The sequence below is a fragment of the Elephantulus edwardii genome, unplaced genomic scaffold (assembly GCF_000299155.1).
Source record: "Elephantulus edwardii isolate Elephantulus edwardi_28Jun2011 unplaced genomic scaffold, EleEdw1.0 scaffold00063, whole genome shotgun sequence".
Lineage (NCBI taxonomy): Eukaryota > Metazoa > Chordata > Mammalia > Macroscelidea > Macroscelididae > Elephantulus > Elephantulus edwardii.
In genome coordinates, this window is record NW_006399813.1 from 8334648 (window position 1) to 8356706 (window position 22059).

At 44.6% G+C, this 22059-nt stretch overlaps 1 protein-coding gene across 1 annotated transcript in view; it reads left to right on the forward strand.

The window, feature by feature from the left end:
- LOC102853038 overlaps positions 1–11802 on the forward strand; it is a 180318-nt gene extending 168516 nt beyond the window's left edge. Inside the window, exons 11-12 of the mRNA XM_006888006.1 lie at positions 10826–10975; positions 11312–11802. Coding sequence (XP_006888068.1) covers positions 10826–10975; positions 11312–11802 — 641 coding nt within the window. The remainder of the gene's footprint in view (positions 1–10825; positions 10976–11311) is intronic.
- Positions 11803–22059: the final 10257 nt, after the last annotated feature.

Consider the following 22059-nt stretch of genomic DNA (forward strand, 5'->3'; position numbering starts at 1 on the left):
TGTTTAGGAAGTGGATGCCACTCCTGCTTGTGTGTGTGTGTGTGTGTGTGTGTGTGTGTGTGTGTGTGTGTGTCCCCTAGTGGTAAAAAGCTGCCATGTAATCTCAAAGGCATGAAGTTCAAATCTACCAGCTACATCACAGGAAAAGGATGGGCAACCTTCTCCCATGCAATTAACTGCCTTTGAAAATACATTGGAGGGTCAGCTATGGATCAGTTCTGACTTGATGATACACAACAACATACTGAGTTAAATAAAATTTATTATTAAAACGTACGCCCTGTAAGCCTCCAGCATGCTTGGATCTGGAATAACCATGTGCATTCCTATAGTGCCTGAAAGAGCAGTGCTGAAACAGTTTGAGGCCTCATTCTGTACCATCCATGGAGCAAGATTTACAAAAATTTCACACTTGGATAAAAAGAAAATTTATTTCACGGCTTCATTTTTCTTCTTTAGCATGGCAGAATATTTTCAATTGCTTATGTGCCTCTTAAATGAAACTCACGTTATATTTCTACTGGAGAGGAACACTAGAAACCACAGGGTCCTATGGCCCACCAGAAGAACTACAATTTCTAAAAAAACTATAAATACAACTGTGGTTTATAGAGAGCACGGTGTGACACGGGTTTCATGGGATCCCTCTAGCTGGTGTCTATACCACAAGGTATAAGGGAAAGGAGATATAGGTGTGAGATGATGGTAGCCTGCACCAGGGCAGAAGCAGTGGAAGCTGTTCTGACCGGTCAGATCCTAGAGACACTCTGCAGGAGTCAACATGATTTGCCAATAGGTTACATGGAAAATATGAAAAAGAGAGACGTATGATGACAGGTTTCACTGGATGAAAAACTAGGCGGGGGAGTATCACTATAACTGAGATCAGAAAACCGTGTGAAGAACATGCTTGGAACATGTTATATATGCAGTGTCTACGAACAGCCAAGTTAAGATGAAGTAGGCAGACAGATGCAGAGGTCTGCAATATGGGAAAGAGACTGGGTGTAGAGAAAATTGAGTACCAGCAGCAGCCAGTATTATGTTTATTTTAAGTTTGACAATGCTAAATTTCAAATACATACAAAACTAGAGAAAACAGTGTCATGAAGGTACCAGCGTCAATGTAACTATCAACTCAGGGTCAATCTCACTCTCCCACACTTTCTGGGATTACACTGAAACAAATTCCAGATATCATTCACAGTTTTAAGATAGAAGAGGACAAAAAAAAAAATGTGTGCCTCATGACAAGAAATAAGAAAGAGAAGTATCCAAGGCCTTCTCATGTTAGGAGGTCAAAGATGAGACACTGAGAAGAAACAGCCAATGACACAGAGAGAAAAGCAGAAATGCACGTCCTGTAAACCAGAGGCAGGAAGCTCTCCAAGGAAAAGGGCGTGCCCAGCTCCGCCAAAGGCTGAAGCACAGCTAACTAGACAGGCGTGTGGCGAGCCCTACCACAGCCTTGTCAGGAGCAGCTTCATCTAGAGGAGTGGAGACAATGTCCAATGGGTGATTCAAGAAAGGAAGGGAAGCTAGCAAGTACAGAAAACCCCATTGAGGAGCTGAAAAGTGAGGCTGTAAGTAGATGAGGTGAGGTTAAAAAGACCAAGGTGAGAAAAACAGCAGGAAGCTGAAGGAGATGACCCAGCAGGGACCAGGAAAAATTGGTGATGGCAAGAAAGGAGAACTGATACAGTAATGGCCCCACATATATAAGGGGGACTGAAATCTAAATAGAAGAACTGCCCGCAGATGGCACCAAGGGGACATGGGGAATGTGTTCACAGCTGATTCTGACCCATGGCAGCCCCACATGTCACAGTGTTGAACTGGGCTCCAGAATTTTCTTAACCATTAGTTATCTTCACAAAAGCAGAACACTAGGACTTCTTACTGTAACTCCACAAGGTAGGTTTAAAGTACCAACCTAGAGACATACAGACAAATGCAAAATGTTTGCGTAACTCAGGGATGAACCATATCACATCCACGCTTAATCTTTTTTATTTTTTAATGTGTGTAATTCATTAGTGCTACAATACTGCACATAAATGATAAACTCTCTCCTCCTTTCTAAGGAGACACTTCAAAAGTTTTAACTCACAAGTTTACTGGTTACTAAGTTTAGTAATCACAATTGCTAAAAGCTACTATATCAGAAGAAATTAAACATCTACACTGCAAAGGTATGTAGCCTTAAATGACAGGATGAAGACCATAGTATATTAATTTACTTTTTGTATATAATGAAGGATCTAGGAAGAAGCAAGCCTCAGTTTTTGGTTTGGTTTTCTTAAAGCCTCAGCATTTCCTGAGTCTTTAAACAGTTTACAAGGAGCTCTGGGGGCAGTCTGCCCAAAGCTCCGCGAACCTAAAGGTGGAACCTCTCTGGAGGTTTGACTCCACCAATGGCTCCATGGGCGAAAGATGGGAAATCTCCTCCTGTGCAATTTACAGCCTCCCCAAACCCCACCAGACAGGATCAGCTAGAAGTCAGGTCTGACATGATATCAATAAGTTAGTTCAGTTTAACACTGTATTTACCTCTCAAATATTTTCAATTAGCCTCTCTGTAATCAGCAATGTAAGTAAGTTCTTCATTTTCACTTTCATGCTGCAAAGACTCAAGCGCAACAGTGTTAAATGAACACACAAAAATTCACTACTGGTGCCACTGACACAGACCACTGGTCTCCTGGTTACAAAACAGGGCAGCCAAGTCAGAGTTAGCTTCCTCATCAGCCGCATGAAGGGACAGTATGAGGGCAAGAACACCAAATCCAAGCATAGCCAAGACCTCATCTCCCATACTGGGGACTCCTCAGCATGAGGGGCCAGTTCCTGGAGACGGACATCATCATAGAGGGTCAGCCAATGAGATGGATTGACCCAGGGGCTCCAAGAGTGACAGCGGGCTCAATATTGTAAAGATGGAGCAAGGCCAAGCAGTGTCTACTGTGCACAGGGTTGCTGTGAGTGAGAACTGATGCAATGGCATCTAATAACGAAAATAAAAGGATACAACAGCTCTACAGACACTGTAAAGATGGCCACAGTTCAGTGAAGGCAAGTACACAGGACAAACATGCAGCGAGCGCACCCACAGTCAGGTCTGACGTAAGCTCCATAAAAGGCAGGGTCCTTGCATATTCTCTGTGCCTGGTACAGGGTCCGAAACACCCAGGTTCTCAAGACAGATTTATTCAAGAAGAAATCACTGACTAGTGAAAGTATGAAGACAAAAGGAGTGAATAAGGATCTTCAAACTCACAATATGGCTCGACAAACTCAAGAGCGCTGCTGTCTGACTAGGGATGTGAGTCAGCGAAATAAACCTAAAAGGCAGAACCACAAAATAGAACTCATTTTAAGAATGGCCATAATAATCGTCATTAAAAGAGACTTTCAGATTTATCAACAAGTGAAATGTGTGAATCTTATTTGGAGCCTAATTTTCTTTTAAAAAAAAAAAAATGAAGACAATCAAGGAAATTGAAATACTAACCAGATGCTTGATATTTAGGAATGATGCTGTTTCTTCAAGGTTGTAATGATAGTATTCCCACTTCAGCTGCTGTTCAAATTGATTCCAACTCATGACAATGCCATGTGTCCCTGAGCAGACTGCCCCCCACGGGATTTACTTTTTTTTATTATTATTAATTTTAATGAAAGTTTACAGAGACTTTGGATTTCCATTCATTCATTGTAGCACTTTTCTCCCTGCCCACCCCTCCCCCCAGTTTGCTCTTATCTTTGAAAAGTAAAAGAAAAATTCTTTCATTGTTATATAATCCCTCCCTCCAAGTCCACTCCACTATGCAGGCCCCACAGGATTTTCAATGGCTGATTTTGGGAAGCTGAAAACCAGACCTTTTCCCCGCCTCCAGGTGGATGCAACTGTCTCACCTTCTGGTTAGCAGTTAAGCACTCTGGGAGTCTGAGAACACCGCTGAAGATCAAGGGTTATGTTTTACACGTCACTATCTTTTACAGAAAATAATAATAATAAAGCATTTATAGATTAAACCACATAATGTCTGGAATTTTCTTTAATTCAAGAAGGGGTAGGAAAAGAACAGGTGATGATATAAATGAAGACAGACAGGCCATGTGCTTGTTGAGTATGCACTGAAACTTGGTGATGAGAACACTTTGTGTTAATGTACTAATTCTACCTCTGCACATACTTGAAAATCTCGGTAATAAAAACTTTTATATAGCAGAATAGTCATAATCTGAAGCCAGTTAGCGTGTTTCCACCTGCCCAAGCATCGGAAATCATCCAGGGATATTTCTGGGCACAGGGCACACTCCCTCCTCAAGAGACCTCCTGGACAGAGGTCCAAGTCCTGTCTTGCCTCCACAATTGTTACCACTTTCACCTTACTTACTGATTGCTTCCTGGCTGATGTGGTCGCCTTATTTCCTTTCTCTCTTCTCAATCCCCTTCCCAACTGTGGGGGGCTCCTCCCCAGCCCCTCACCCAGCCGTCTGCTGTCCCAGTGCTAGCTGTCTCTCATGCACCTCTAAGCTTCAAGCCATACGCCTTCTTTCACGTGGTCCAACTGCCTCCACATTCTTTCAGTCCTTCCTGGCTTCATCCCTTCCCACCTCCTTTCTTCTTTAACAACACACTTCTCAAAAACATGCTTAGGTAATGCTCAGCCTGCCTCAAATTTGTTACACCTGTTGACACGAGTGCTTCTTCCTCCACTTGGGCTCCCAACTACACACTCCCAGAAATTCCTACACCAGTGCGCTTAATTGCTTAACTAATCAACCATGTGCCACGCACTGCACCCCAGTTTCAGTGATGGACAAGAGAAACCCAGATAGATGCCCACATGCAAATTATCAGAATGATTCAACTCTTCCTAAATCTTCCAGATCAGTTCTAAGTCACTCTTGTTTACCTTGGATCTCCAGAATCTCATATGGAACCTTACATCTCTTAAGAAGTATCTATGCAAGTTCAGTGTTGATTAATCTTATAAAATATAAAGAATCGGAATGACTGTATGATACACAATGGAAATGAAGCACAGTGTGAAACACAATGTACACGAACATTATAAGCAAACCAATATAAAATAAAAAAATTTTTAAAGGAAAAAAAAAATCTATGCAATGAACACAATGTTCTCCAAGTCGGGACATCTGCTGCGGCACTGGTTTAAGCCCACATAGCCGAGGTCATCCTACACTCCACTCAGGTAAAGCTATTTAGAAGAGGGTGTTTGATCTGGACAAAGGAAGTATCAGGGACTCATGTCTGGGGAAATGTGTGTAGGGACAGGCATGGAGGAGGTTCCTGGAGCCTGGCTCACCAACACCAGCTAAAAGCAGCTCTTGGGTGTGCTTAGCCTCAGTCTTTGCTATTCTGGGTCGTCTGCTCCCTCCACCCGCTGCCAGCCTCCTCCCTTGCAGCTGCAATGGGAATCAACCTCAGTAACCCCCCTGCTCCCCTCTGTGGCTCAGAACACGGACTCTTCTCACCACAGAAATGTCTCACTTCCTATCTCAGCCCTGAAAAGACCCCATCCAACTGCTGTGTGACTGCTATTTGGGATCAACAAAAACTTTGGATCAGACCAGTTCCTGGCCGGGAAGATTAAGACGCTATGAAGGTTACAGGTCAAAAGGTGGAAAGCAGAACACAAAGGAAATTCAACAAAGGTTAGTTGCCAGAATTTAAAAAAACAAAAACCAAAAACCCAACCAACCAGTTGCCATCATGTCAATACCAACTCATGCAGCCACACATGTATCAAAGCAGAACTGGGCTCCCTCCAGAGGGTGTTCAATGGCTGACCTTGAGGACTTGTATCACAGGCCTTTCCTCTGATGTGGCTCTGGGTGGATAGCAACTGCCAACCTGGCAGTCAAGAGTTTTTAAACTGCAAACCACTGGGTACCAATTCTGGCCCACAAGCACCAACACACACACCCCTACCAACAGAGCCTACGCCACAGGGCCTCGTGCTGACAGCAAGCGCCAGGTGGAAACAGACCCAGCAGGCTGTGCTGCAGGCTCCCCGCCAATGCATTTCTAGGACGATGGCATTAAAGGGGACAATGAGGCCAGAAGCAAGACAGCAAAGACACAAGGGGACCTACAGGCTTTGGTGGAACCAACGAGTCTTCCCTCCTCTTAGGAGACACAGGGTATGTTTTCGGTCCACTCTCCTCCCCCGTGGACCTGGGAAATCAGAATGAGAGGAAAGGTAACTTGTCAAATCAGGGCCACAACCCAGCCCTGCTGAGAAACTCAGGCTTGAGTGGGGGGTAAAGGTAGAGAATGGGGAAGTGCAGTCCTTTACCTTCCAGGTTCCGGGTAAAGGACTAAGAATAAAAACTCCATTCTATTTGATTCCCAACTGTTATCTTTGAGCTAAGGGAGATCTGGTGGCCTAGTGGGTAAGGGGTACACTGCCTAAGCATGCAGCTCGAATCCACTAGCTGCTTCTTGGGAGAAAGATGGGCAGTCTCTTCCCATGCCCTTTACACTGAGCTGCTGCTGATTCAATGGCACATAACAACAGAGGATCAGTGATGACTCAGTTCTGACTCAACAGCACATAACAGCATCTCTGAGCTGGCTCCAGTAACACTACCTCAACACTCACGCCACTGCCTCATCCTCTCCTGGGAATGTAAAGGAGGGCCCAACACACAACTGAGAAACCCAGAAAAATAAACTCTAGTGGCAGAGTCCACAGCGAGCGCTACTAACCCAAAGGCCACACCTCTCCAGTGGTTCAAATCCATGGCAATTCCTCCCTTTAAAGTCAGCCATGAATTGCTTCCGATTGGACAGCAGTGACAGGACTCCGAAACAGTAATAGTAAGCATCCCCAGCATAGGCCCCAAAGCATTTTTACGATGGTCTATAGCAAGAATGGAAGGGGAGTGCTGGTGGCCTAGAGGTAAGAAGCTGTGCTGCAACCCCAAAGGCACAAAGTTCGAATCCACCCGCTGCTCCATGCGAGTATGGGCAATCTTCTCCTGTGCGATTAACTATCTCTGAAAACCCGCTGGACGGTCAGCTTTAGGTCACTTCCAACTCAATGATGCACAACAACAAAACAACAATAACATGGCAAGAATGGTGCTGTGGTAGTAGGTTAAAGCTATCTGTTGATAAAAAAATTCAGCTGCTTGAATCTACCAGCCTCTCTCCTTCGTTGAAAGATGTCAGTTTGCTTCTAGAACGACTTACAGCCTTAGAGACTTAGGAAACTATATGACAGTTAAATTCTATTGAATAGTCGTTACATTTCAGAAATAACTTGGTCTCAGTTTGCTATAGCATGAGTGAGAAGCCCTGGTGGTGCTCTGGATAAAGTATCTGGCTGCAAACCAAAAGGTTGGTGGCTGAAACTCAATAGTGGCTCGCTGGCCTTCATCAGGTAAAGATGTCCTATGAGTCAGGACTGACTGCACAGCCATGGGGTGGGGGGGGGGCTGGGGGGGCTGGGTTGAGGCGGATTTGATTATGGCCAAGATTTGGCAACCTTCTTCTCAAAGGACATGATAATAAATATTTTAGAAGTGTGAGTTCTAAGGTCTCTGACGCAACCATTCAATTCCACCATTAGAAATTAGTTTTTCTGGGTTCTAATAAAACTTTATTCTAGAAATTAGCACCTGGGACATGGGTTATAGTTTACTAACCCTTGATCAACAGGAAAGTCACTTGCTCTTTCAGCATTTTCAAGGACCCAAGAGGAACAAGGCTGATGGCCCAGCAGTAAGAACCTACACTGCGATTCGAAAGGCATGCTGTTCCAGCCCACCAGCTGCTCCACGGGAGGAGGATGGGCAATCTCCTCCCGTGAAGTTTACTGCCTCTGAAAAGTCAGTGGAGGGTCAGCCATGGGTTGGTTCCAACTAGACAGCACATACCAAGAGGAGCAGGACTAGCATGCACACGGGGTGCTAAGGAGGCTGACCACTGGAGGGCTCCCATCTGCTCTGAAGACAGAGGCCTACTCCAAGGACCAGGCCTCTGGCCCTGCTTTCCCTCTGCTTCCCAGAAAGCACCAAAGAATGCTAGCTGCTTGTCCAAACAGCTTGGCCTGAAAATTCTAAACAGAAAATGCAGACATTTTAAAGGCGGAAGAAATGATTCCTTAGACTAGTGAGGAAGGCTTGGAAAAGAAAGTGACTCACTCAAGATCCCATAGTTGGCAAAAAATCACCTGACTGCCTAGATTCTTCTCTACAGAAAGCAAACCAGCACTGCAGGCCAAGGACCTGGATGTGTTGCAGGCTCCCTTCATCTCCACAGCACATCCCCGGCCTGAGTGATCCCCAGGTACAGCAAAGGTCAAAGAGTCTGAGGAGGCAAGTATGTTCACATGTCTTTCAAGTCATACATGGACTTGATTCCTAGCAAGAGGACAACTTCAAACAGAAATCAAACCTCAGAAAGGAACATGAACTGGTGGCTGTCGGTGGGTGTTGACAAAAACTGGTCCAGGAGACTGGACAGGCCTTGGGATAATAAGCAGTTACAAGGGACACAACCTAATCCAATTCAGGCAAATGTGTCCAGGCCTCAGAACTTCTCTCTCCCAATCTTGCAGTAACCTTGCCCTCTGATGGTTTCATAATACCATTTCCCCCCCAATCCTATCCCACCCCAGAATTCCCGTGCTAACGTTACTTGTCTGCTCACCAACATTTCTAATTGGACGTTATGCCATCATTTTGAAGCTAGTACATCTAAAAATAAATCATGACTCCCCCAAACAAATTTGAATCCTCATTTTTCTATTTTGGTCAACCACTAAGGTTCAAAATTTCAGCACCTTCTTTTCCGCATGCTCAATCCTTAAACCAAAGTAGCTTTCTGAACTCTCTCTTCCTCTCTATTCCCACAAGCTCCACCCTAATCCATCACCCCAAGTCTGGAATAGTGCCAGTCACCTGCCTGGGGCCCCAGAATCCAGGCTGGTAGCAAGGCCAGACTAATCTTCCCCCAAACACTCATCCTTCTCCATCCACGATAAGCTCTTCAAGGTCAAGGCCCAGTCCTATTTACTTCTACCTTCCCAACTCTCAGAATCGCAAACAGCCCAGTAGGCACACAGTGAACACTGAATACATAAATCCTAGGTTTCACTGCAAACCGGGAAGACACAAGACTAAACAGGACTACAACCTCAGGGCCCTCCTACGCCCTACTACCTCAAGCTTAGACTGCCAGGCTTTGCAGGCCTTCCATTATCTTACTCTTCCCACCCCCAGCTCCTAGCACCCCAGAAACAAGCTTTCAGCTCTGCTGAGCAGATCAATGCCTGACCTCCTCGTGTGCCAGTCATTCCTGCATCCACATCGCTGCCCACACTCTGCTCAGCCTGCCCTGCAATGACGTGCATGCCCTTCCCCCTCTATCTCCTCCAACTCCTACACAACTGCCTAGTGCTTAGCTCTGGGGGGAAGCAGGGGATGCAAGAACAGGGGGAAATACTGTAATATTTGAGAAGGGGGGCTTGATGGGGACCTCTAATCCCTGGGGGTATCACTGTCCCCAAGGGTCACAGATGATTACAGAAGGAAGAGGTGGGAGGAGGAGCCAGATTTTTCCACTGAACGAAAGGCATGATTTTCATCACTGCTTCTGTTGCCCTGGTAACCAGGGACAGCCCAGTGGAGAGTACAGTAAAAGAACACCATGTTTATCTTTGCTGTCTGATCCACTTCCCTGTACACCCTTCCCTGGCCATCCCCTAGTCCCTGGGTCTGCTCCAAATTTCTTAAAATGTCACCTCCACCCTTCTAGCATCTCCTGCTCAAAACCTCAAAAGCAGAGCTAATTTCCCTCTCTCCTTATCCAGCCTGGAGCATATGTCTGCTTCCATTACAACCTTCTGGGGGGTCATCTCACCACTCATTTGCCAGGCTGGGTAGCACCAAGCTCAAAACCTAAGCAAGCCTCTACAAGACAGCCCAGCAAGCGAGGGAGATTAGGACAAGCAAAGGCTGCCCACTTCAGCCCTCTTTCTCATCCTCACTTGGGGGAAATTGCCCCTCTTCTTCTAGCCCCCTTCTACGCTCAAGACCAGAAGTCAGGTGGGGAGTGGGGGAAGGGGAGAGTCAGTCCACCCACAAGCTGCCACAGATCCTCCTGCCTCCCACACGGACACAGTGCCTGCGTGACCTGAGAGCAGAGACACAGCACTCGCCCTGGGAGATTATATAAGCGTTATATAACATGGTGGCACCAATAAGCACACAGACTCAGTCGTCAAGTGCCAGGGACAGGCCAGAGTGGAACCAAAGCCACAGCTGGAGGGACAGCCCTCTCTCCACCAATGCCAAAGAGACCAGCACCAAGCCCTGGTTGCACCAGGCCCTGACTGCCCCAGCCCTGCCTCTACCTGCTCCTTCCATGCCAGAGGACACACACAGAGACTTGCCTGGCTCTGCATTCTTCTTTCCACGCTGGGCAGCAGGGAGGGGCCGTAGCACCCTAGCCCCGGGCAGCCTCTGTCCACCATCCCAAGGCAACCAGGCTGCCCCTTCCACAGGGGGCTGTGGGTAGGGGAGACAGTGTGGGCAGCAGCCCCCTCCTCTCTGTCCTTTGCACCAGAACGTGTTTGTTTGAGGAACAAGTTCTGCAGCGGCTCCAGGATTGGCTGGGCCAGCTGTCCCTCTGCTCTGTCATTTGCTGTTCCTCTAAAAAAGCAAAACAAACCAAAAGGGAAGGGGGGGGGGGCAAAAAAAAATTTAAACACACTGGCAAATGCCAAAATCCCAAATTTTGGTCAAGGTTGTAGGGAGGGAGACCTGAAGTATTCTCTCCCTACAGGTCCCACCCTCTACACTATGCTGGCCATCCATGAACTGGGGCCCCAGACCTGGAAGCCAGCCCCTCCACCCCCCAGACCCCCTAGCTGCCGCATTTGTGCAGCGTCTTCAATGACTGGCGCCCTGTCCCTCCCTCAGCAGAGCAAGTGGAGTAAGTAGCACGCGGGAGCCAGGCGGCCTGCCCCGAGCAGTTCTCACCAAACTCCTCCACCATTATAGCCACATCCACTTTATTCATTTTCTGGGGGGTGAGGAGGAAGGTGGGAGCTGGGGGTAAAAGGGACTGACCAGAGGACAGAGCCCCGGCGGCATCTTCCGCAGCATCTGCACTCGCCCGAACTACGCCTCCGGCCTTCCCGCCTCCTCCTCCCAAACACCTCGGCGCCCCCTGAAGAAGAAGGGAGAAAGGAATCGGCATTAGCATCGTGAGCCCTCGCGCACCATCGCCCCCTCAACCACCTGTCTCTCCGCGCGCTCTCCCACACAGCCTTTCTCAACTCCTCGCGCCCCCTCTGCAGCAAAGGGGCACCACGCCCACTGCGGAGCGCAGGAAGGAAAGGTGGGAGCTGCACGGACTCACGTGCCGGCCAAGGGGCCTCACTCACGTCCCCAGCCCCAGCCCCCCGGGGCCACCAGGGGCTGCGCCCGGCCCGATCCGCCTGCCACCCACACGGTGAGGGCAGCTGCGCCCGGAGGTCGTGCCGCAGCCGGGTGGGGTGCAGACCTGAGCGCAGCGCGGCCCAGGGCATCGCCCCCCAGGGGGTGAACTCCTGCCCCGGGGTGCTCGGAAACCGCCTGCAGGCCAAGCTCGCCATGCCGACCCCTACCCCGGCCAGGGCCCCGACCTTACCTCCCCGCCGCCACCTCCCTCGGGACTCCGGATCCCGGAAAGCCGCCCTGCCTGCGCCCCGCGGGAGACACGAGATGCGCAGCCGCTGCGGACGCCAACTCCACCGCGGACGCTTCCCGGGCGTGTGAGCTCAGCCCGCCCGCGCGCCCGCGCTTCCCACGCTCGGCGCCCGGTGCTGCGCCACCCAGCGGCCGAGTCGCGCACCGCACGCCATGGTCCCGGAAAATCTGCCGCAGCCCAGCCGACTGGTTTGGAAATTCCCAGAATTTGACCATAGGTCTGCGGAGGGGCGGGGAACCTGAGCGGCTGTTCTCAATGCCCTCAGCCTTGGTTTCTCTCCACTCTGCCTCTAAAAGAGATTCCGGAGTCTTTGCATGAGTCACTGGTTTTTATTCCCCCTTTGCATCCCCATATTTCTCTCAAGGAAATGGAAGACTGGTGAGGGTGAGTGGACTGCGCTTATAAAATGAGAGTAGGGGATTAGGGGCGGGCAGAGGGCATTATGCTTTTAAGACTAGCATTCCAGTACTTGCTTGGGCCTGTCTGCTCTCATAGTCTAGAGTGTGCGCACTAGCTCACTCCCCGAGCTTGCTAAAATAGAACCACAGATACCTCCAGTCCACTCGTAAATTCTTCTGTGCGTTATTTGGAATACTATTTTTAACCTCACATCGTACGCTTTTGAGAATAGGGGAAAGCATCCTCTCTTAAGAGGGAAAGAAAAATACATGCATTCATAAACACACTTTTACCTGGTGTTTCAAGGTATGCTGGCTTCTCAAAGGGCCCACACGGACATCGTGAGAGGTTGGTTAATCCCGTTTAAGAACCACTTTGCTGATAACCCTCAGAGCAGGACACCTGGTGTCCACCTGAACCCAACTGCCATTTTTGCTTATGTTATTCAGTCTTTCAGAAGTCTCTGCACCAGGCCCCAGTCCCACATATCTGCCTGTAGATGCCCTGTCGCTCCTTAAACTCCAACTCAAATGACTCCTCATCCTCCCTATCCTTGATTTTCTCGCTCAGAAGTGCCATCTCACCTAAATGTACTAGCAACATGGTTTTTATACCTTGTATATCAATTAACAGGACATATATTTGCTTATTCTGAATCTTTGTCTGACATACCTTGGACATGTTACAAGGAGGGATCGGTCCTTGGAGAGGGACATCATGCTTGGAAGGATGGAGGGACAGCGCAGGAGGGGAATACCCTTGATGAGATGGATTGATTCAGTGACTGCGGTCAAGATTGGCACAGGATAGAACAGGGTTTAAGGCTGTTAGGCATAAGGTCGCTGACACATAACAACAACAACATTTACTCACAGTTATCTTTTGTTGTTGTCTAATCTTTCCATTGAAATTGTAAATTATTTTAAGCTCAAACTTCCCAAGGAATGACCAAAAAGCCTTACACAGAATGCCCCTGAGAAATAATTCTTGAATAATTAAGAATAATTGAGATAGGGAAACAGAGACCCAGGAAAACAAATGCTTTTGCCCCAGAAGATGCTTCTTGCTGGACCCTGATTGTTCCACCACCACCAATCCATGTATGTACCATCTGCACATCCACCCTGTTGACTAGAAAGGGGAATTCTGGAGTTGACAAAGTCTTCTCGTGCAGTCCTTTGCCTCCTCCTCCAGATGAGGCAATCCTAAATTAGGGGCCTGGGAAAATTTAGGCAGACCATCAGTGACACTGTGGTTAAAGCACCCGGCCTACTGAAGACCAGTAATTAATGTTTATTCCAATGTTCATATTCTCCCAAAACTATGTTAGTCAGAATTGAAAAGAAAAAATTTTCTTTGTAAACAATCTCTCACCTGTGAAAGATACTTTTTAGAATACTAGATTAAGGATAATACTTTAGTAAAGTTAGGTAAAACAGTTTTCCTTTGTTTTGTTAATTAGACTCAATCCACAACTTAGTAACAGAAGCTTGATAACATCCTACTTTTTCCATGTCTCAGTCTCACCCATCTGGGCTAATTGTTGATGTTTTAGAAGCTTTGCTAAAGTTAATTACCATTTTTGTTGGTTTAGTTTTAATTGTGACTTGAATGAAAGTTTACAAAACAATTGGTTTTTCGTTGAGCCATCCCTACACATTTTGTTTTATAGCAAGCATTAACTATAATTTGCATGTCATTTCACTTTGCCCACTTCCTCTGTATAATTCTCTTTCCATTAATCTTTCTGGCCCATCTATCCCTGCCTTCTGGGCTAAACCTTTGAGAAAATGACACTTTTTTTTTCCACGTTAAGAAAATAAGTTTCATGCAGGTGATTGTGTTTGAGACTTGGGTCAGTGTGACAGGGCTATCCCCTGGCCCCACCCTCCCTGCCCCTCAACACCCTAGAGAGGGCACCAGGGTCTCAGCAAGGCAGAGAACAAGCACAAACAGGTCTTCAGAAGGTCCCTGCAGCAGCTCTGGACACATACACTCCAAACGTGCCTGATGGACACAGCCCCTCACAGCAAAGGTGACAGGGAACAGAAGCTGACCAGAGTCAAGAGCGTGAATGCACTTTTTAAAGAGCGCCTCCTTGGTGTTATTGGTCAACTTATAGGCTTATCTATTGTAGTGCTATAGGGTTGAATTTTGTTGCAGATTTGAAAGGTGATTAAGAGCCACAGTGCAATTTTTAGAATCTCTTCTGACAACCATTTCAGGTTTTTTTCTTTCCCCTCTATTGTTGTAATAATCTTTTGCTTGCTTCACGGATAATGGATGATATCCTTGATATCATGCCATAACTCATCCAGTCTTTGATTATTGATGCTCAATGCTTCAGATCTATTCCTAAGATGATCTTGAAATTCAGATAGAATAGATTCAAGATCATATCTTGGTTTGTGTGGACTTATTTTCTTCGGCCTCAATTTGAACCTGCAAATGAGTATTTGATGATCTGACACACCGTCTGCCCCTGGCCTAGTTTTGACTGCTGATAATAAGCTTCTCCAATGATTTCTTCCACAGATGTAGTCAATCTAATTCCTATGCAGCCCATCAAGTGAGATCCATGTGTAAAACCATTGCTTGTGTCTTTTTTTAAAAAGGTATTTGCAATGAATAAATCATTGAAAATATAAAATTTGATCATTCTATTTCCAGCCTCATTTTTATCGCCAAGCTAATATTTTCCAACTATCATTCCTTTTTCACTGTTTCCAACTTTTGCATTCCAGTCATCAATTATCATTAACCGATCTTGATCGCATGTTCAGTCAATTTCCGACTGCAAGATTTGGTAAAAATTTGCAATTTCTTCCTCTTTGGCTCAAGATGTAGGAGAATGTATTTGAAAAATAGTCGCGGTAACGGGTCATATATGGATAATATCCTATCACTCACAACATTGTATTTCAGGATAGAACTTGAAATTGACTTTTTTATTATAAATGCAACCCCATTCTTCCTGTCTTTTGTTCCCTGAGTAGTATACCACATGATTATCTGATTCAAAATGACCACTGCTGATCCATCTCATCTCACTAATGCCTAGTATGTCAATATTTGTGCGTTCCATTTTGTTTTTTTCTAATATCCAGCTTTTTAACATTCAAACTACATACATTCCATGTTCCAATTATTAAACAATGTTTGTCATTTTTTCCCCTCATTTCAACTGATTTCCAATCTGGGCTCTACCACTAAATTGCTATCTCTGTTCCTCTTGTGTTCATGGGGTTTTCAAAGGCCTATTATTTAACAGGAGAGGTCATGGCACCAGGAATATCATTGCTGAGATCAGATGGATCTTGGCTGAAAGTAAAGAATACCAGAAGAATGTCTGTCAGTGCTATATTGACAATGCAAAGACATTTGACTGTGTGGATCATAACAAGTTGTGGCTGACCTTGAGCTGAATGTGAGTCACAGAGCACTTAATTGTGCTCATGCAGAACCTATACCTGGACCTGGAGGCCATTGTGCAAACAGAGCAAGGGAACACTGCATAGTTTAAAATTAAGAAGGGAGTATGTCAGGGTTGTATTCTCTCTCCATACCTATTCTGTCTGTATGCTGGGCAAATTATTCAAGAAGCTGGACTCTATGAAGAGGTATGTGGCATCGGGATTGGAGGGAGATGCATCATTAACTTGCTTTGCTGAAAGTGAGGAGGATTTGAAGCACTTGTTACAGGAGATCAAGGAATGCAGCCTTCAATATGGATTGCATCTGAATGTCAAGAAAACAAAGATTCTTACCACAGGACCAATAAACAACATCATGATGGATGGAGAAGAGATTGAAACTGTCAACAACTTCATCTTACTTGGATCCACAGTTAATACCTTTGGTACCAGGAGTCAAGAAATAAAAAGATGCATTGCACTGGGAAAACCTGCAGTGAGAGACCTCTCCAAATTATTGAGGAGTAATAATGCGTTTTTGAGGACTAGGGAGCATCCAATTCAGGCCATAGTCTTTCTGATCACTTGCTATGCATCTGAAAGCTGGACAATGAATAGGGATGACAGAAGAAGAATTGACACCTTTGAGCCGCAGTGTTGGAGAAGAGCACTGAACATCCCATTTAAGGCCAAGAGAATAAACAGATATGTCTTGAAGAGGGTGCAGCTGGAGTGCCCTTTGGAGGCAATAGTGATGAGACTTCACCTCATATGCTTTGGACATGTTGCTAGGAGGGGCTATTCCTTGGCGAAGGACATGATGCTGGGAAGGGTGGATGGTCAGGGAAGAAGAGGAAGATCCTTGACCAGGTGGATTGACACAGTGACTGCTGCAATGGGTTCTTATATGTCAGCAAGTGTGAGGATGGTGCAGGATAGAACAGGGTTCAGATGTTCAGAGGGTCTCTTTGACTCCACACAGCACATGTCACCTAACAACAACAAAGGGCCATAGTCTTTTGGGTTACACTAGTCTCTATCAGGACAGTAAGGCTGACTTTTTAAACATGTTTTAGTTTTATGCCACATTTCCTCTCACTTTATCGAGGGTCTTCTTCTGTGGTCCTTTTTAAGGTGGTCAGTAATGGTAGCTCGGGGCCATCTAGTTCTTCTTGTCTCATTGTGCTGGAAGTTGAGCTTCATTTAGTTCATTCATCCTTTGGAGTAATTGTTTTAGTACAACTTTCTTTTCCCTCCTGTTCCAGATGAGGAGAGTGTTGTGACTGAGATGACAGCTCACAGGACTTTAAGACTCTTGTCACTACTCACTGAAGTTAGAGGCAGAGCATTGTCTTTGTGAATTGTGTTACGCCAATTGGTCTTGTAAAGCCAGTGACTTTTTTCCTTTATTAAAATTATGATTTAAAAAAAATCACATCAAATTTTATTCCCTTGAGGGAGCCCTGGTGGCCTAGTGGTAAGACATTGTGCTGCAATTGCAAAGTTTTATTCACTTACTTACATACACTTTGTTTTGTGACATGGATTATAACTAATTAGTGTAATTGATTAATTGCATAATTAATTATTATTTATTATTATTAATTATTATCTTTCTTTCCCTTGACCCATCTTAATTAGGGTCTATTATCTATTACTTTTTAAAAAATTTATTTCTTAATTCTTACTACTTTCTCCTTTCTTCCTCATCTCTAGTAGCCACCACATGAAAGAGATCACTCTCCTAGGAGCCTCTTAATGGATTTGAACTGCCACAGTGGTGTAGTTTTGGGGTTAGTGCAGCAGTTCCCTATGGACTACACCACCAGAGCTCCTTACTGCAGTTAACACAGATGTGTAAATATCTGTTCTTGGCCCAGCTATTGTTTCTTTAAAGTATATACCTAGTAAGTGAGATTGCTAGACCAAATGGTATTTGTATTCTCAACTTTCTAGGACACCCCAAACTGCTTCCCATAATGATTACATATTTTTACATTCCCACCAGCTGTGTATGAGAGTTCCAGTCTCTCCATAACCAATCCATGTTTGCTGTTTACTATGGCAACTCTAGAACTCTTCTATCCTTGCTTGGGTGAGGTGATCTCTCATTGTTGGTTTTAATTTTTTTATAAGATGAAATCTCACTTTTTAAATTTTTTTATTTTTTTCACCTTCTACTAGTTTATTTACAAAACTCAAATACAAATTTGAACAAATTCTTTCAATTTTCCTCACTCCTCCATCAAATTGTACAACCCAATGATAAGCGCCCCCTCTTCCTGCATATCCACATCCGTCTGCTTCCAGCCTCTCCCATTCCTCCTGGATACTTATACTCATTCTATAATAACAGTTTTATACAATATTTATCCTTGTGGGACTGAGTTAGTTCACTCAACATAATGCTCTCCAGTCCCTCCTAAGTTAGGTAATAATTTACAAAGTAATTTTCTCCTGCGTGCTGCGTAGTATTCCATTGTGTGAATATACCATAATTTCTCAATCCATTCATTTGTAGTTGGACATATGGTTTGTTTCCATGTTCTTGCTATGGTGAATAATGCTGTTAAGAACATTGGTGTACAAATCTCAGTTTGTGCCTCAGTTCTCATGTTCTCATGATGTATTTTGAGTAGTAGAGTAGAATAGCTGGGTCATATGGAATTTCTATGTTCAACTTTTTGAGGAAGCGCCAGACTGCCTTGCAGAATGGTTACGCCATTTTACAATCCCACCAACAATGTATAAGAGTTCCTTTCTCGCCACATCCTCTCCAACATCTATTACTTGCTGCCCTGAAATGTTACCACTGTTACTGGGGTGAGATAATACCTTATTGTGGTTTTGATTTGCATCTCTCTTTTTGCCAGTGATTTGGAGCATTTCTTCATGTGTTTACTCCTTTTCATTACTGTTTTGATTTACATCTGTCATCAACAAGGGGTTTGAGTGTGTCAGAGATTGTTAGGATGACAAGGGATAGGACAGGATTTAGATCTGTTTCTTCATAGGGTCTCTATGCATCAGACTCAACTCGATAAAACCTAACAATAACAACTAATTTGTTTCATTTAGAGCTCTGAGAGTTTAGTTGTAAGGAATTATGCTGCCCACTCAAAGGTATGTGGTTCAAATTCACCATCTGCTCCTTGGGAGAAAGATGAGCAACTTTCCTCATAGGATTTTACTGCCTCTCAAAACCTCCTGGAGTATCAGCTATGTGTCAGTTCTGACTCAACAATATACAACAACTATTCCAAATTATGATGAAGTAGCATATGCTTAGGGACCTATAGTAGCAGAGGAAGAAGTTCAAGTTGCTTTGAAGGCATTAGCAAAATATTGAGGCCCTAAAGAATTGATGAAATACTAATTGAGTTGTTTCAGGAAACAGATGCATCCCTGCATGAGCTCATTAGTCTCTGCCAACAAATATGGAAGACCTGGCCAACTGACTGGAAGAGATCCATATTTTTCCGAGTTCAAAAAGAGATGATCAAATAGAATGTGTAAATTATTGAACAGTATCACTAATATCACATGTAAGTAAAATCTTGCTTAAGATGATTTTTTAAATGGCTGGAATAATAACTGCATCCACAGGCAACTTTCAGAAATTCAAGCTGGATTCAGAAGAGATGGATTTTATCTGAAAGCGGAGACCACCACAAAGAAGTTTGCTTCTGTTTTATTCACGATGGAAAGGTGTTTGACTATGTGCTTCATAATAAATTAAGGATAACATTGAGAAGAATGGGAATTCCAGAACTCTCAATTGGGTTATGTATACACCAAGAAGCAGGTTCTCAATAGAACAAAGGTACACTCCCTGGTTTAAAATCAGGAAAGATACATGTCAGGGCTGTATCCCTTCTCCATATCTATTCAGTCTGTAGGCTGAGCACATCATTCAAGAAGCCAGACTCTATAAAGAAGAATGCAGCACCAGAATTGAAGGAAGAGTCATCAACAACCTGCGTTATGCAGATAACACAATCTTACTTGCTTAAAGGGGAACGTGAAGCATTTGCTGCAGAAGATCTATAGCCTTCAATATAGATTAAATCTCAGCATCAAGAAAATAAAAATCCACATTTCTGGACCAACAGACAACATCATGACAAGTGGAAAAAATATTGAAGTTGTCAATGATTTCATTTTATTTGGCTCCTCAATCAACACCAGAGGTAACAACAGTCATGAAATTCAAAGATACGTTGCATTGGGGAAATCTGCTGTCAAGGACAGTCCCAAAGTGCTAAAGAGTAATGATATATGACTAAGGTGCATCTGATTCAAGACATGCCATTTTCAATTGCTTCATATGCATTTGGACACTGAACAATAGATGAGAATGACAGAAGAAAAATATCCCAGGGACTGTCAAAAGAAGAATCAAATCAGTCTTTTTTTTTTAAAAATTTTTTTTATTGTATTATTTTTATGTGTACCGTCAAATCGGATCTGACTGGTACAGGAGGAGATTGCCTCCCTCCTTCACCAGCAGAGCATCTGGTGGATTCAAACCACGTACCTCTGGGATTGCAGTGCAGTGTCTGAATCAAGTCAGTCTTGGAGGAAGTGCAATGAGGTTACTTCTGAGAGGCAAGGATGATGAGGTTTGATCTCATATATATGGGCATTCTGGTGGAAGGTGAGCCTGTTGTCAGGAGGGGCCAGTCGTTGGGAAAAGACAACATGTTGGAAAAGGTGAAGGGTCAAGAAAAAGGAAACCACTCCACAAATTGGGTTGACACAGTGACTGTAACCATGGACTCAAGCATATCAGAGATGGTATGAGAGGATGGTGCAGGCCAGAGCAAGGCCCAGATCTGCTCACAGGATTGCTGTGAGTCGTCGTTTACCTGACGGCACCTAACAACAACAGTAGCTAATGTTCCTGAGCAATTCCTTTATGTTTTTCATGGTCATCTGAACGTCTGGTTTGGTGAAGTGTTTTTACATGTTTACCACCCATTTTGTTGCCTGTCTTCTTATTATTAAATAAAGTATTAGAGACTCCTATAAATTTTAGAGATTAATCTTTTGTCATATATACCATTACCAAATACTTTCTCCAATCTATGTCGTTTTTGTTGTTAGATGGCCTTGAGTTGAGCACGATTCAGGGACCCTATGCAGTCAAATGCTCTACCCTTGAACTATACCCGCCAAATCAATGACCCTATGAACAACAGATCTGAACCCTGTTCTATCCTGCGCCATCCTCACACTTCCTGACAAGAGCCCATTGTGGCAGTCACCATGTCAGTCGACCTGGTCAAGTCTTCCTCTCCTTCACCAACCCGCCACTCTTCCCAGCATCATGTTCTTCTCCAAGGAACATGTGCCTCCTAGCAACGTGCCAACAAAGAGCACTCCTGCTGCACCCTCTTCAAGATATATTTATTTGTTCTCTTGGCCATCCATGGGATGTTCAGTGCTCTTCTCCAACACCACAGCTCAAAGGTATCAATTTCTTCTCTTTCATCCTTGTTCACTGTCCAGTTCTTGGATGCCTAGAAAGTGATCAGAAAGACTATGGCCTGAATCAGACATACCTTAGTCCTCAAACTGACATCATTATTCCTCAATAATTTGGAGAGTTCCCTAACTGCAGCTTTTTCCAACACAATGAAGTTCCTTATTTCCTGATTGCTGGTACCAAGGGTGTTATTTGTGGATCCAAGTAAAAATTGTTGACCGTTTCAATCTCTCCTCCATTTTTCAAGATGTTGCCTATCGGTTCTGTGGTAAGAATCTTTGTTTTCTTGACATTGAGATGCAATCCATACCGAAGGCTGCATTCTTTGATCTTCTGCAAAAAGTGCCTCAAATCTTCCTTACTTTCAGCAAGCAAGGTTGTGTCATCTGCATAACACAGGTTATTAGTCTCCTTCCATTTCTGATGCCACACTCCTCTTCATAGAGTTCAACTTCTTGAAAAAGTTGCTCAACATGCAGATAGAATAGGTATGGAGAGAGAATACAATCTTGACACACTCCCTTCTTAATGTTAAACCATGCAGTGTTCCCCTGTTCTGTTCAGACAACAGCCTGGCCCAAGTATAGTTTCCTCATGAGCGCAAATTAGCCCCAATCTATAGGTTACTTTTTACTGTTTTGATGATACCTATTGAGACACAAAAGAATGAACAGGTATGACTTAGAGAAGGTACAGCCAGAGTAGTCCTTGGAGGCAAGGATGACAAAGCTTCACCTTGCATACTTTGGATATGTTGCTAAGAGAGGCTATTCCTTGGAAGGGGATATCATGCTAGGAAAGGTGGAAGGTCAGTGAAAGAGAGGAAGACACTCAGTGAATGGATTGGCACAGTGGCTGCAACAGGGGACTTAAGGGTATCAGAGATGATGAGAATGGCACAGGATAGGACAGGATTCAGAACAACAATTGAAGTACATAGAGATCTAATTCTTAGATATCCTAATCATCTAATTTATCCGTTGCTGATAGTGATTTTCCATTTATATCATATATTGCTATGTGCC